Source organism: Tubulanus polymorphus, chromosome 2 (assembly GCF_964204645.1).
Source record: "Tubulanus polymorphus chromosome 2, tnTubPoly1.2, whole genome shotgun sequence".
NCBI lineage: Eukaryota > Metazoa > Nemertea > Palaeonemertea > Tubulaniformes > Tubulanidae > Tubulanus > Tubulanus polymorphus.
The window spans coordinates 3,791,395-3,806,702 of record NC_134026.1 but is presented as its reverse complement, the minus strand read 5'-3'; the positions used below and the strand labels follow the sequence as shown (position 1 = coordinate 3,806,702).

Below are 15,308 nucleotides of genomic sequence, written 5' to 3'. Positions count from 1 at the left end.
TTATTTGAAATCCAAGGAAATTTACAAAATGAAGAACATCGAAAGAAGTTATTAGTATTAAGAAAGAGTTTTATTTCATATGCAACAAATTTATGTACACTGTATTACAACACAGAAATATTCAGCAAACTAGCTGCTGTGACAAGGTGCTGAGATCATACATCATACTTTAAATCACTAATAAATTACATCAATACTCAATGATAAGATACCTCACCTGGGAATGTGTGTTAAATAACTGCTGACTAGAGGTAATGAAGTGCATTGTATCAAAATTACATGAAATGAATTGGGTGGGTTGGATTTGTACAATTCTTGGCAGAATATCATTCACATTTCCCAATAAAGCCAGGTAGAGGATACTAGTCAAAGTGACAAGAGACTACAGGTCCGAAAAGTGCTGAACATTTTTCCTAGAATGGTTACTGAGCAGCTATTGTGCAATCATTATTTGTTAACATGCTGGTTCATCGTCTGATATGTTTCTTTCTGAGATCCAATAGATTATCATTAATATTACTGAAATTCCATTTTAAACAACATACATATCCCGTCTGCAATGGGTGGTACATTTGGCGGATTTACAGATAAAGAATACAATAAAACTTATGATTTTGGTGATTTAAAGAGTATCGCAGTATATGGGGAGTTAATTTCAACTACCGTACTTCCAAGATAAAATACGGATATTCCGTTCTCTGGTACATCCAAAAATCTGGTATATGGCAAGGCTTGCGGTTTATCGTGAGGGATCATTCATTTATTACGTACGCATGAAATTTGACCTTTTTTGCATACGTAATAAATGAACGATCCTTGAGGTGGTATATCAAGACTGACCGTACTTTCGTGCACTACAAGGCATTAAGGCTGATTGTGAAAATTGCCTTAATTGGGAGACTTAAATTAGGTAATTTATTAATTAGGAAATGCAACCGATTACAATAATTTTCGATTTTCGGTATATACGTTACATACAATTTCTAACTCCGGGGTATTAACAGGGACATAGCAACTAGTAGGATTCGCTAAAAGTGTCAAACATTTGTTATCATATGGTTTTTCATATTCTATCCAAAGCTCCAACTCACAAATATGGTAAATTGTATCAACTCTATAAACATACATAAAACAGCACAGCACTGCACTGTAAATAAGATTTTCTGGGCAAGTGTGCGGGCAATATCTGATCTAAATCTATGAATGTGAGCAATATTTCTACATTAAACCCCACATGAAAACGTATGGAATACGATATAAATATTAAACAAGATCACTGAATCGCTAACAAGGAATAGTCGTCAACAAAAAATCGACCGCTAAATTCTAAAACTTTCATGTAAATGACTTCACAGCACAAGTTTTTAATCGCTGTGATATATGAATATATTCAGCGAATTACTATCCACAATGAGGTTTATGCCGGAAGCGTACAAAGATAAAATGATAATTTGATTGACCATGATTTCAACCGAGCTTAGAATACTGTACACGCATAGGGGCCTTAATTTGATAACCATTAATGAAAATTAGTCCTTAATGATCGTAAGTCCTAAATACAGACAGCTAAATATTATGCAACAACAACAAGCGATTTATAGTATAAACATTAGTAAATACCCAGCGGGCTATTAGTAAATAGGCTAGTCTATTTTGGTCAAGCTAATGCATGTATTTTGATTTACGATATACTATCGCGAATTGCACCTCATTTCTACCAACTACTTCATACTTCATATAATTTGATATCTACAGCAAAGCTTTGAGCCTGTAAAAATGCGTGTAGTACATGATAATCTATTTACACAGTATACATTTCAGTTAGATTATCTGATTTCATCAAAAATTCCATCATTAATTTCATCATAAAAGTTATTGGTAAATCAGTATCGTTAAAAACCCTGTATAAGTTAATTAAAAGATATTACATGTACAATGTTTTGTTCTTAGGTGTTTGAATTATGGTTCCATTTGAAACATTCTCTAGATTTTTACGGGGCTACCCTTTCACCCATTGGTCTGTGCCGGGTGGGTACTAAAAGAGTCTGAGAATTAAGATGTTTTGTTCCGTGAAATTTGTCATACACTTAATGATGCCAACCATTCATGTTCTGCCCTGTAGAAACCACATACATCACAACGTACCGGTAAACCAGCTCAGGGCCGGCCTCTAAAATTTAAATCATTGGCACTAACAGTGGTAATCATGAACAGAAGAATTGGGGCCAAAAGGTTTGTCATTAACTAACTAATGACTGCCAGCCAATGACCGCCTCAAGCAGTAAATCATAGCATTATAGGATGTGTTCTCTAAGTACATTAAAGACAATTTAACAATTTCATTAATGAATCACTTTATCAAATAACCAAGACATAATTGACTAATGAGGGCCTTTAGATTGGTCCATTACAATGGAAGCCATTTTACTAAGGAAGAACGTAACGAAGCCTTAGATCGTGAAAAAGACAAGACATAACAATTGTCTTCTCTGATAAATTATAAGATGTATTGTGAGAAAGCACATCAATCTGCAGCCTGGAGCCACCCCACGTTAGCGCGGTAAGCCATTTTGTCTGGACCTCCGTATGAGTTCAACAGTATAAGAACGGAGGTGGGTCCAGGACGCAGATTGATGTCTACATCATTATTCATCTGGGAATGCCATGTTTCATTCATGAAGGTGTCCTGATTCAAATAATATATACATTTTATTCTCCAGTAGCCTACGTAAGATAAACTCATAGGTGCTCGTTGGGTTTTAGTTGATATTCTGGATGTTCTTCGAGATATCTTTTTAATTTCGTCGGAAAGTCCGTCATCACTCCGGTCGCACCGGCTTTGAACGCTCGGTCATACTCGGCTTCATCGTTTAATACCCATATATAAACCTGTCAGTAGAAATAAAAATAAGTTCAATAGTAAATAGGCAGGGTCCAATCTCAGGAATGAAAGCCAAGCATATCTGAAATTTTGCTTGCCCTCTCCAAAAGCTACTTGCCCTACACAACAGGCAGTCCGATTGGTGGCACTATCATAAATCATCCGTTGTATCGAGTGGGAAAAAAGCTTTGTGACATACAATTTCACTAGCCAGGGGGACAAGTGATAATGATAACCTACTTGCCCTGATGAGAATATACTTGTCCCGGGCAATCGGACAAGTGTTTAGATCGGACCCTGAATAGGGAAACGAAACAATGATGTCTACCGGTATTCAAAATCTACCTGTATTCCTCTTCTCTCGAGATGCTTGAATAATGTTTTATTAATCAGAACCCTAGAAATATCAATACACAGTATATACAATATACAGATACGTCTTGATTAAATACAAATTGAGTTATGCTCTTTCGAGACTGAAATGCATACACATTACATGTACTTACTTTTCACTTAAGTCTATTAGAAACTTGTGCCATCTACTAATTTCATGCGGAGGCATCATTCTACAAAAGAATAATATTCTTTTAATCATTAACATCAACCGGAATGGCATTATTCAATTCGTGTTTAGTTCGCCAGCTCTCGACCGTCATTTTCGAAAAGCTCGAATCTGTACTAGGGAGAAGTTCATTTCGCCGTTTGAAACCCATCCTACCTGCTTAATATACTAGGCATGATGACTTCGAAGAAATCCTCTTTCATAGGCACAAACGGAAGTAGCCCGGTAACAAACATGACCACAATCCAAATAACTCGACGTAACGACGACAGAAGATGGATATTCGGATTCTGAAAATATATATTCATACCAACTTATTTCATATTTTCAAACTTCATGACTATTCTAACTGAGACTACCAGTAGTCCTAAGATTTAGGCTCATTTTGGACTCGAGGAGCGATTCAATGTCCACTTACTTGTTTATAACATTTATTTGTTATTATCGAGCTCTTGTTGCCCCAAACTGTCAGATGTTCTCGATTGAACTCTTTCGTTAGATCAGAAACCTTGGAAAAATGCGGGTAGCAAGCAAACAATTAGTATCTATCAACTGTCACTCACACTTAAAGTATGATTAATACGAAAGCTAAGCTTGGCAGATACCATGATACCATGCTGATTATCAGAGGATCTTTTTTAGATTAGAATCAAGAATTGGCTATGATTGGCCCGTTACGATTTATATTTGAGGAAATTAGCTTAAACAACATTCCACGTCTCCGATTGATTCATATACGAAGTGTCAATAGGGAAACGAGGCTCTGTCATTCTGATCGGTTCATATAATACAGCATTTCATGCAATCTGACCGATAAGAACTGATCACGCTTCAAAACCTGCTTCTTCCACTGCTCCAAAAATTATATTCTGATTATTTGTATCCTTACTAAAAGGATTTGTTCCAAGCTTCAATTACCTTTTGTATAAGAACGTCGTTGTCTACTTTGATGTCTATATTGATGGGTAAATGTGGAAAAGCCTTGAAAACATCGGCCAATAGAGGAATTCTTCTATCATCTCCGGCTGATATAGAATGATCTATGAGTAAAAATCATGAAGTTTTCACAGAATTAAAGTGTTCCAAGCATCCAAGCATGCATACTTCAGTATAATGTGTATAGAAACAAACCTGGATAAAAGTCTACTTTCATACAAGCTTTCAGAGGAGGCAAATCCTGAAAACGGATCAACGTGAAATACTTGTTAAAAACATATCGATTTGAAAGATTAATCTAGGTAGGGATAACAATGAGCTGAAAGAGCCACAGCTGTGTACGCCGGTAATGTACCTGATAGTTCGTTTTTGATATGAGTACGTCTCTTCCCGTCGATCGCAGAAGATTATCGTCGTGAGACACGACCACCTGACCATCCTTCGTCGCATGACAATCAATCTCTAACATATCCGTACCAGTAACATCAGCAGCGCTGAAAAACAGAAGCGAAAAAAGACAATGATAAGCCATTTGCAGCCAGATCAAAAGATGTCGGAGGAAGAACCACATTAAATACATGTTTCTAGTACGAAGCCCGCGGCTACTAAGACCCTATGTACCCCACTTATGAGTTAAAACATGCTTAGCTTTATCTATTCTAAAGGTCTCATACCATCAGTTTCTCCTCGAAAAAATAAAACTAAAACTTGACATTTGCGGTGAGCGAATATTCGCGAATTGCCGTCCTACCATCGGAATTCGGATTGACTGATTTTTTCTCTTAAACTATCTATAGATAAATAGGAGGAGAATTCTACATGATAATCTGCTGATGATTATTATCAATGAAAGCAGCCCTGGGCCTAACGTGATGTATGTGTCAGCAGAACCTATAGACAGCTGTGACAGAACTAATATTAGCTACGAGACTATATCGCAGATACAGCTGTAAGTTTATGGACAATTATTATTAATAACAAACATCGGGAGAATCCCTACGAGCCACGCTCTCGAAGACTCTGCGATACGTGCATATTTTGCAATCAAAACTTTCGAGAGGACTAGGAGAGAAATTCCCGATTTGATTAGCGAGGTAAAAAAAAAATGAAATATCGAGGGTGGTTCATTTACTCGGAAATGATGACAGTTTGTTACGATGACACTTGTTTATTACGGAATTACTCGCTCAGTTATTCGGTGCAGTAGACAAAGAAGATCAACAGGTTTAAGATGGCGACGTTAATTCTTAACGCCGCTGCCACTACAATTCAGGTTAGTTTTATCCATTTCTTTTAGGTTTTACCGACGCTTTTCGTAAATATTTCCACATGATTTCGCAGAAATTACTAAAACGTTATCGACCAAATTTTCTTAGTGAAAACTATAATTTTCAACTGTAATTCAATGAACTCTTCATAAAACATATTTGTAGGGTGACATAAAATATCAATCTTTTTATAAATTCAGCTAATAGAATAATGAATATTGGAAATATTCATGTAACCATATAGCTTCCATTCTGTTATTTACTATTGCTGATTGAATTCTCAATTCAAGGCTGTAGTTTCGAAATGACAATTTCTTTTGTGACCGTTTGAACCGTGCCATTTAACATTGGATGCTGTCAAACTCCATTTTGTTTGTGCGACAGCTGCATTTCATTTCATAAAAGGAGCCTAAATTTGCGAAATTGTTTTATCGACATCCGTTTGACATCGGGCGAGCGTGCGCTGGGACTGCGAAATGTTGAAATATTATTTTTGTCGCGGTTTCGAAAACGGCGCACAGGGAAATCGGTGACTATTCTAGAACACATTTTCTATTAAATCGAGATGAAATTTGATTATAGCGAGCTCGAGTGTTATATCTCGCAGAAATAAATTTCATGATCGTGCAATATTGATACCGATACACAGCAGTGTTAGGAATAAAAGGCAGAGTTTCTACATATTATGCAAATGACCATCGAGTTGAATATTATCGTTATTGGAAGAAAACAAATAAAAGCCTCGATGAAAAGCAAACATCATATAGATTGTATTCGGTCTCTCATATAAAGGCAGGTGCAGGAACTCTTGTAAGACATGTGTCAGGTGCCTTTTATGAAACCTCGATAACCTACGAATCAGGTCACATGTTAACGCGTTAACATATCTACATTAACTTCTCGAAAATCATTTTATCGATGAATATTTCAAATTGAAGTCAGTATCAGCGATAAACGCCCCATGCTTTAAGTCCGCACACACAGATTTAGTCCATTCCAAAATTTGAAATAGACCCGGATCGGTTTTTTAAAATTGGTCCCAATTTGAACAACCTCAAATGGAACGGACCAATATGGAACGGACTTTTCGCTCTTTTCGATAGTGTGAGCACTTGGTCTGTTCTAAATTTAGACCGTTCTAAATAATGTAGTGTGAACGCGGCTATAAGTGATGGCGCCAGTGAAAATCGATACAATAAAATTTCGGATAAATCCATTCTGCAGCATTTCTGGTTACTGATGTCATGAACCCAGTTGAAAATCGACATACACCAGTTTATACGAGAGATCATATTGCAACAAACAAAAACTATTGTCTCTAATTTCAAAATTTCATACCCCAGTAAATATTCGATTCATCAATGCAACGTTGTAAGCCAAAACCTAGTGAACTGCTGTTTATACAGAGTCGGACGTCGTCACGCTGGACAAATAGAAAACGCTGCAATTCGAAACGCGAGTTCGATCACAGTTACTTTTAACTGTCATCTGCGCGTAGAGACAAGCGCTACCCGAACAGAGGACGTCATTTCAAATATCATGACGCCAGCGACAAGAGGCGCTAAAAGGTCGTTCAACGAAATGTGTGTTTTAATACCATGGTAACAGTTTAAAGTGTACAGTTACCATGGTTCGACGATAAACAGACATTCGCCGATTGAGTGAGTACGAAATTATTCTTTCTAAATACGGTTTATTTCGAATGCGAGTTGTCTCTCCGATCAATAGCATTCTGTTTAGTCGTTCGTAAATGAAGAAATAACGGATTCTCGCGCCGGTAATAAAAGCGCGATTCCAATCTGTCGATGGCTCCGAGCGAAGAGGTCACTCGCTCCGCGGTGATTATACAAGTATCGCCGCGGTTTGAAGAATTCTAATTGAAATTTGCATAAACGAGAAACAACATCGACGCCGACAGGAGACAGAGGTCCTCCGGGGAATAATTTCGAGCCTGTTCTGGCGATGCGGTCGGGTATTTTCCGCTGGCTGTTTACGCCGCGAAACGCAGACTCCGCGGTTGCATCGTTCACAGCCGTATCAAATACGTATCGTCCGATACGCGCGATATTAGTACTATACTAGTATAATACTAAATCGATTTACTCTATTAGGATATTTACAATACCGGGTAGGATTGTTTTGACCGATAAACGGGATTTACTCGCTCTAGATAGAAAACGTATAGGATTTAGGTAACATCTGCAGCATGAACGCGGATCGGTGAAATATTCACCGAGCTTATTCAAGCGTATTGCACACAACACGTTCAAGATATGATAACGATGTGGTCCTGATATTCTGACAAACTTAACGAAAACATGTTCATTCACTCATCATTGTTACGTTACACTTTTTTCGATTTTCTATAACCGGATCGTCGCTTTTTCGGTCGTATTTTTCCAGTCGACGTTTCGTGGATTCTCGGCGAGGAAGCTGTTCTCTAGACAGAAGGAATCGGCGACGAAAATCCAGGCGAACGTTCGCGGACACCAGACGAGAAAACAGCTGAAAAAGATGGACGCGTCGGCGGCCGTTATACAGAAAAACTTCAAACGCTACCGCGTGCGAAAGAAGATCAGTTTGTGGCAGCGATTCTTGAAATACGTTCGAAAACTACAAGGCAAACCGGACCCGAATAAAATCAATAGAAACGACTCGAACAGCAGCGCGGCTTCTGGTAAGGATATTACTCTTGACTTTCTTGTCATATTTCGACATCTCCTTTGATTAATAACAAACAGATCGTTATATCGTAATTGATCGCGTTTTCATTCCCTCAGATATCGGACGACAATTACTAAATTGCCCCGGTATTTTCTATCCCAGACCTGAAATGGCACTATTTTCATGATAATAACTGAAACACAAACTGAAGAATGAAAATGGAATGAGGTTCAGAGTGTGCTTAATTTGATTCCACTTGTTCGTTCGACAAACAAGTGGAGTATTAAATCAAGCGGTTCATAAGGATAAACTGTTATCTCCACTGGGAATCCATTAGAATAAGGGCTTCGATAAATCGTTATTTAAAAATTATTTAAAATCTTCGAAATGTAATAATAATCTATCCCAGCATACATGATAAATATATATATATATATATATATATATATATATATATATATATATATATATATATATATATATATATATATATATATATATATATATATATATATATATATTGATTTACTAGAGCTAGATGAATCATGTAACTTGTAGAAAAGACCTTACCCGGCAGTCAAGAATAGCGCATAATAATTTGAGAGTCAGTCTGCAAACAGCTCCACATAGCAACATACAGAAAGTGAATTATTCATCGGAGTGTGAAATTTGCTTGATTTATTGACAACAACGCAAAATAATACATCCCCGAACAAGTTCATAATTCAGTAACGAGAGGCGTTAAATAATTGATGAAGCGTTTAGAAAATGAAGCTAGTAAATCATTCATTTGATGTATTATCAGGTGCTGCCGGTAATAAACAAAGGCCGAAAGGCCAGCCGAAACCAGCGACGCTGTTAGAAATGAGCAAACAAGCGCAAAGAGATGAAAGAGCGCGCGAGAAAGAAGCGAAGAGAAATGAAAAACTGAAGCAGAAAAATGCGAAGAAAATGACAGGTAAAAATGACACCATAATATGAGAAAAAACCTCGAGCTTTTGTGCCGTTGACTTTCAGTTTCTTTTTACTGATGTTTTTGGCATAAGCGAATGTAAGCTTATTCTTGCTTTGATGAGCTGTGTGGGGGCGACTGAGCCTTGGAATCAGATGTTTGTTTTTGTTATAGGCGAAACCAATGCCAATACGGAAGGGCCTACGTCAGAAACAGTTGAGAGCGAATCGGAAGATGAGGAGGTGGAAGAGACACCGGTTGAAAAGAAGCCGGTGAGATTGTGCGACTTAGTTTCAGCTCCGCCTCCTGAAATACCAGACGATGATGTTAAACCAGCTACAGGTAAATCTCTATCTTTTGTAACGGAATAAAAGAAATATTCAAGATGTCATCAAACAAAGCAGCCGAATGGCTGAGGAGTTTCGTTTGACTACTCTGACAAGCTAATGATTCATTTCCTGAAGAAACAAATCGATAAATACATAAACTGCTTTCACAACATTTCACATAAACATCAATGACAGGTTTTCAATATTCGATATTTATTCAGAATACCACGAATATCTACAACAAGACACTCAGGCGGAACAGCGGCAACAGGAAGGTGACTACGACGAAGTAGATGATGAATTCAGCGACGACAGTGATTACGAATACGAGTATGTGTACGAATATAAAGGTGAAAGTAAAGAGAAAGACGACATTAAACTCGACGAAGAAGATAAACCGTTGTTCGCCCAGTTTAAGAAATTCTTCACCTGGGACAAGAAGACGGAGGCAGAACCGAAAAAAGAGAACGCAACAGAAACTGATGAAGGTTTATCTACGGAGAATACCGCAAAACAAGAAAAATCACCGGCGTTAGACGGAATACAAAAGTTCTTTAGTTTCGGCAAAAAAGACGAAGAGCAAAATGAAAAGAAATCAACGGATGATGAGGTTAAAGATTCCGGAGAAAGAGTCGAAGAAAAGTCGGCAATTTCAAAATTCTTCAGTTTTGGAAAGCAAGATGAAAAGTCTCCCGAGAAAAAGGACGATGCTGAAGGGAAAGACAAATCGGAAGAAAAAGCTGTGGATTCTAACAATAGTGGTGATGCTAAGGAAGAAAAAGCAGAAAGCACCGATGATGCAAAACCTGAAGAGAGAAAGAATTCTATCATCACTGGAATAGAAAAGTTCTTTTCTATTGGCAAAAAGGACGAAAAGGCAGATGAAATTACTACCACTAAAGGAGCAGATGAAACAGAGAAAAAATCTGATAATACCGGAAAATTACCTACTGATACAAACGACGGAAAGGAAAATTCAGAAGAAAATTCAAAACCAACAGAAAAACGACTCTCTGTCAGTGGGTTCAAACAACTATTTGGATTTGGAAAAGATGATGATTCGAGTACGACTAATTCTGAACAAAGTAAAGTGGAAAATTCTGATAAAGAATCTCAACAAATCGAAAATCAATCCGCTAATCAAGGTTTAATCAAGAATGAGGAATCTAAAACAGAAGCCAGTGCGGAATCATCAGAAAAACGAACATCAATCATCGGTCTAGGGAAAAAGATTTTCAATTTTAGTGGGAAAGAGGAGAATGGTGCAGCCGAAAATGTTCAAGAACCAAAAGTATCGGCTAATGAATCTAATGACATACAAAAACAATCAGAAAATAGTGAAACAGATAAAAATGTGAACACATCTGATGAAAATAATATGCAAGAAAAACGTTCATCCATAACCGGTGGTTTGACTAAGTTCTTCGGTATAGGGAAAGGGGAGAAAACTGAAGATGAATCGCCAAATAAAACTGAAAGTGGATCAGTTGAGGGTAAAGCTGAAGAAAAGCGACCATCGGTAACAGGTTTTGGGAAATTCTTTGGTCTAGGGAAAGACAATGAAAAGGCCACGGATGACGGAACTGAAAAGACGATGGGTGAAGAGAATTCGGTAAAAAATGAGGAAGAAAAGAAAGTGGAAGAAAAGAGTGGTTTCGGAAAATTTTTCAATTTTGGAAAAGATGAAAAAGCGTCAGAAAATGTTGTAAAAAATACTAATGAATCAACTTCCAGTGATGGAGGTGAATCAGGAATCAGTAAATTCTTTAGTTTTGGTAAAAAAGATGAACCTAAAATCATAACTAATGAGAAACCGGAAGTGAATGGTGGTGCAGACGTCAAAAAAGAAGAATCCGAAATAAACAAATTTTTTGGAAAATTCAAAATGTGAAAAACTGAATAGACATCGCAGAGACTGTGAGTTAAACCGTTGTTTTAATGGAAAACATACAAAAAATAGATTCAAATCAAATTAGGTATACCTGAATTTTTACTTCTTATCCATGTGGAACTTGAAGAATCTACAAACATGTAAACCAGGCAGTGTATGTAGGTCTACATGTGCATTAGAAATTAAGTTTACATGGAACAAACAAAACAGAGTGATGGACTGTGATAATATTTAATAATATTCAAATTCTAATCTAAAAATGAGGTTAAACCAAATTATTGTATATAAAAATACATGAAGTATTATATTGATAATGTGTATTAAAAATTCCTGCAATATATTGATGTATGGTCGGGCAAATGTGCTTAAAGTTGAATATCTCTGTAGTTAGGATAACTTTAAGATAAATATCAGCTTCCTCAAAGGTGAACATGGAATTGAAACAAAACTTGATTTCTCCGGAGCTAAAATCCCTAGTATAAATAGATCGCGAGCTTCTGCTCCAAGGGTTATAGTAAAATGTGGAAATTGTATTGGCGCTAGGCCTATTTCACCGGTGTAATAAGTCTGAATACGGCATAATCCAAGCCGAATTCAAGGATAAATAACGAGCAAGAGGGATATGGCTCGAATATATATATTATGCCGGTACTAAATGCAGGGGATGACTAACGATATATTATATTGTAGACATCGAATTGTACAAGAGTTGTTGAATACAGAGTTGTTGACAATCGTTATATTAATACAAGACATGGCTGGAACAACAGCAGTCGGTAGTTCGTGCTGCGAAATCTATTCTTCTTCACACAACCGGGCGTTCTGGAAACAGATGTCGCGAACATAGAATATCATATTAAACATTTTATTTCTGAGGATTGTAATATTCATGACTTTGATATGAGGTTTGATTGAAACATTATTTCTGACGCGAAGCGATAAAGGCATTCCGTTTGAAAGCGAGTAAAATGCGCTAAAAGGTTGTTTTTTGTTCAAATCGTTCGTAGTTAAGCAACTTCATTCTATAGTAGGCTAAATAAAAGCTTCTTAGGCGCAAAATAGTCACGATATCAGCTACTCCTACGCAAAAACTTAAAACTCATATCTTCTCGAAGACGTCGTTTGTTTGTTATATAAAACTAGACATTTAATTCAAATAATAATAAACTTCTACGATTGAATTTCATTTCCAGATTTAACTTCCATTTTCTTCCTGGTCTGGTATTGAAGGGAACGCTATTGTCAGGCAGAGATTCCAGTACGATGAAATAAGGCTTACCGAATACCTCCATAGGCCTATATGAGAAGTGGTTTTGATTCAATTTGGGACTCACTCGGAACAATTTGAATTTGAAATTGAATACAGTCCTATCGGGTATATACCGGGGGCAGGTTTTCAGCAACCACCCCAGGGAGAAAAGCTCCGAAAAAAGACGCCAAGAAATGCGCCAAATTTTGCTGTATGCTATAAAGATTTGGGGCTAGTTACTCAAGTTGGTTAAAAATAAAGGGCAGGGGCCAGTGCTCAAAAGTTGGTTAAAGATAACTGGCGGATAAATACCATAGAAACAATGAAGTTTTACGGTTATTGTCACTATGTCAACTATCCACTGGTTAACTCAAACCAACTTTTGGGCAACTGGCCCCATACCCCCTCCCTCAATGCATACATACTTAATGAATACCCCTACCTCTGGTCCTAAATGGATCCATAACAAATCTCAAAAATGTTGCAAACACTTACAATTTAAATGCAGTCATGGTATTCTCTAGGTTTTCACCGGCGCCACCTCGGTGACTGATGTGTCGACATTTGAATTTGATTTTCTTGCGTCTATGAAGAATTGACGGGTATCTCATCAGTAGTAGTGACGAGAACACATAACCACCGATCAGTGAGAACGCCAACATCGCTATCAGCTGAAATGATCGAGACATTCGACGAAATCATACCTTCTTCGTAACGATTTATGACTGATGTCGTTTATGAATTCGAGTTAGGACAATTCGGAAAACCGATTTAGCGGAAATTAATCAATTTTACAATCTTTTACGTACATAGCCTATCTCCTTAGTAACTTACATTAAAAAAAACATTCAAAGCATTAACCCTTTCAGTGCTGGCTCATTAATACCCTATAGTGCTGAAGATAATTTGAAAATTCTGAAAAATTCCACCCTAGTGTGTTGAATAACAGGAATAGCACTATAGTGCGTCTACACCCTGGCGCGGTATATCGTTAGTTACTAATATTTCACAATGTTTGACAAGTGCTGCCATTTTTCAAGAGAGATAATTAGTAATTACTAATTAAATCAATACACAGCAGTGCAATCCATCACTGATTCGTGCTGCCGTGTAGACGCAGTGAAAGGGTTAATACATTCTGCCAAGAGATATATCATCATATGAAATGTCTTGGCGAGTTGTTGATTGGGAAGGCCAAATGGAATATCAAACTGTAGAATTTTCTATTTTTTAGGTCATGATGCACTGTTGAGCAGTTAGAAATTGTTGCTAACTTACTATGTACAACCACATACATGAGTACCGACGTTTCCACGTCCCCTTAAAAATAAGTGAGAATGGTCCCATTAGAAAATAATAAGCGCAAACTCAATAAAACATGTGAAAAATCGAAATGAACTATAAAACAAATATCACACTGAAGCAAAAGCAATGAGCATGTGTCTCCCATTAGTACATACCATATACATACATTGCCCATACATATATTTGAAAACGCATAGAAGCGAAAACATCAAAAATCTTATGTTCAGATGAGTAAATGAATCATTTTAAAAGTCCAGTACCGGTACAAATTTTTGCGAAACAAGGGGTAAATCATAAGATCGCGTCGTACCCAGACCAACAAGTAATTTCGAATTACCCCAAGAACAACTTTTTTTTCGGAAACAACAGCCAGATACTAGGCGATAGCAGTCATTCCTTATAATGTGCTAGAGAAGGCTTAGCAAACATTTCCGGTCCAAATGTAGATAGTATTCAGTAATTTTCAATCTATGGAGTCTGGGTGCAGTACCACAGTACCACAGTTCCGAATTAAGATTTGACTCGGAGTTAACTTATCGAAAATGATCTTACTTTAACTCAGAGTTAACTCTTAATTCATAACTGTGGAACTGGGACCTGGGGTTTTAAAAGTATATAAACCATGTTATCAAAGTGGGTTTAGAGATTTGGTGTTTTGCAACGAGCTTTTTGGTCCAGTGGGTAGATGTGCTAGCAATGGATATTGGTACTTTTTCTTTTTCCTCAAAATATTGCAAATATCTAATGCCTATAAATTTATATTAGGGGCCTTACAATGATATACTAGGCCAGCTAGAGGCGTTCCGCTTCCAGAGGCAGAGGAAAAAGCTACAAAGCTATTGTAAGGGACCCTCTAGTCCGCAGCCTTTAAACAATTGCCCACATACACAAGACTTTACAAGAGGTAACTATACAAGCATTGTAGATTATATTTAACCGATTCAGAGATACTAAACAGGCTATTATTACGTGGGTATTTTCTTCAATAAAAATTGATTTATTTGAATTAGATACGTAACGATGGTTTTCACGCGTTTTTGATCCAACTTAAGACTTTAAATGGTTCATACATAGGCAATACTAGGGCTTCAGCCGAGTAAAATTACCTAGATATCCTTGTATTCGGGGGAAAAGGCGTTTAAATTCGCATTTAAAACACCGGTGTCACACCAGCAGAGAAAAATTATGATCGATCTGTCAACAACTAAAACGCGGACTGCGGACTTTAATATGGAATTATGTCGAGATAAATCGATATATAATGAGAACTA

At 37.1% G+C, this 15,308-nt stretch overlaps 2 protein-coding genes across 5 annotated transcripts; one reads left to right on the top strand and one right to left on the bottom strand.

Annotated features, from left to right (window-relative positions):
- Positions 1–82: 82 nt before the first annotated feature.
- Positions 83–15,238, bottom strand: LOC141900752 (lysophospholipase D GDPD1-like). 3 transcript variants are annotated; one of them, XM_074787776.1, is made up of 11 exons: positions 15,144–15,238; positions 14,011–14,052; positions 13,228–13,403; positions 4,735–4,873; positions 4,575–4,620; positions 4,362–4,483; positions 3,862–3,951; positions 3,600–3,733; positions 3,388–3,447; positions 3,227–3,278; positions 83–2,889 (listed from the first exon to the last, which is right to left on the bottom strand). In XM_074787776.1, exons 2-11 carry the CDS (start codon positions 14,023–14,025, stop codon positions 2,740–2,742), a joined length of 984 nt encoding a protein of 327 aa, XP_074643877.1. In that variant the 5' UTR covers positions 14,026–14,052; positions 15,144–15,238; the 3' UTR covers positions 83–2,739. The 3 variants fall into 3 exon arrangements, with proteins under 3 accessions (XP_074643877.1, XP_074643879.1, XP_074643878.1); XM_074787778.1 differs by lacking the exon at positions 3,862–3,951; XM_074787777.1 differs by lacking the exon at positions 14,011–14,052 and having other exon boundaries at positions 15,144–15,229.
- LOC141900749 (uncharacterized) lies at positions 5,437–12,620 on the top strand. Of its 2 annotated transcripts, none has more exons than XM_074787774.1 (5): positions 5,437–5,652; positions 8,051–8,324; positions 9,117–9,269; positions 9,438–9,605; positions 9,814–12,620. In XM_074787774.1, exons 1-5 carry the CDS (start codon positions 5,611–5,613, stop codon positions 11,481–11,483), a joined length of 2,307 nt encoding a protein of 768 aa, XP_074643875.1. In that variant the 5' UTR covers positions 5,437–5,610; the 3' UTR covers positions 11,484–12,620. The 2 variants fall into 2 exon arrangements, with proteins under 2 accessions (XP_074643875.1, XP_074643876.1); XM_074787775.1 differs by lacking the exon at positions 5,437–5,652 and adding an exon at positions 6,153–7,308.
- Positions 15,239–15,308: the final 70 nt, after the last annotated feature.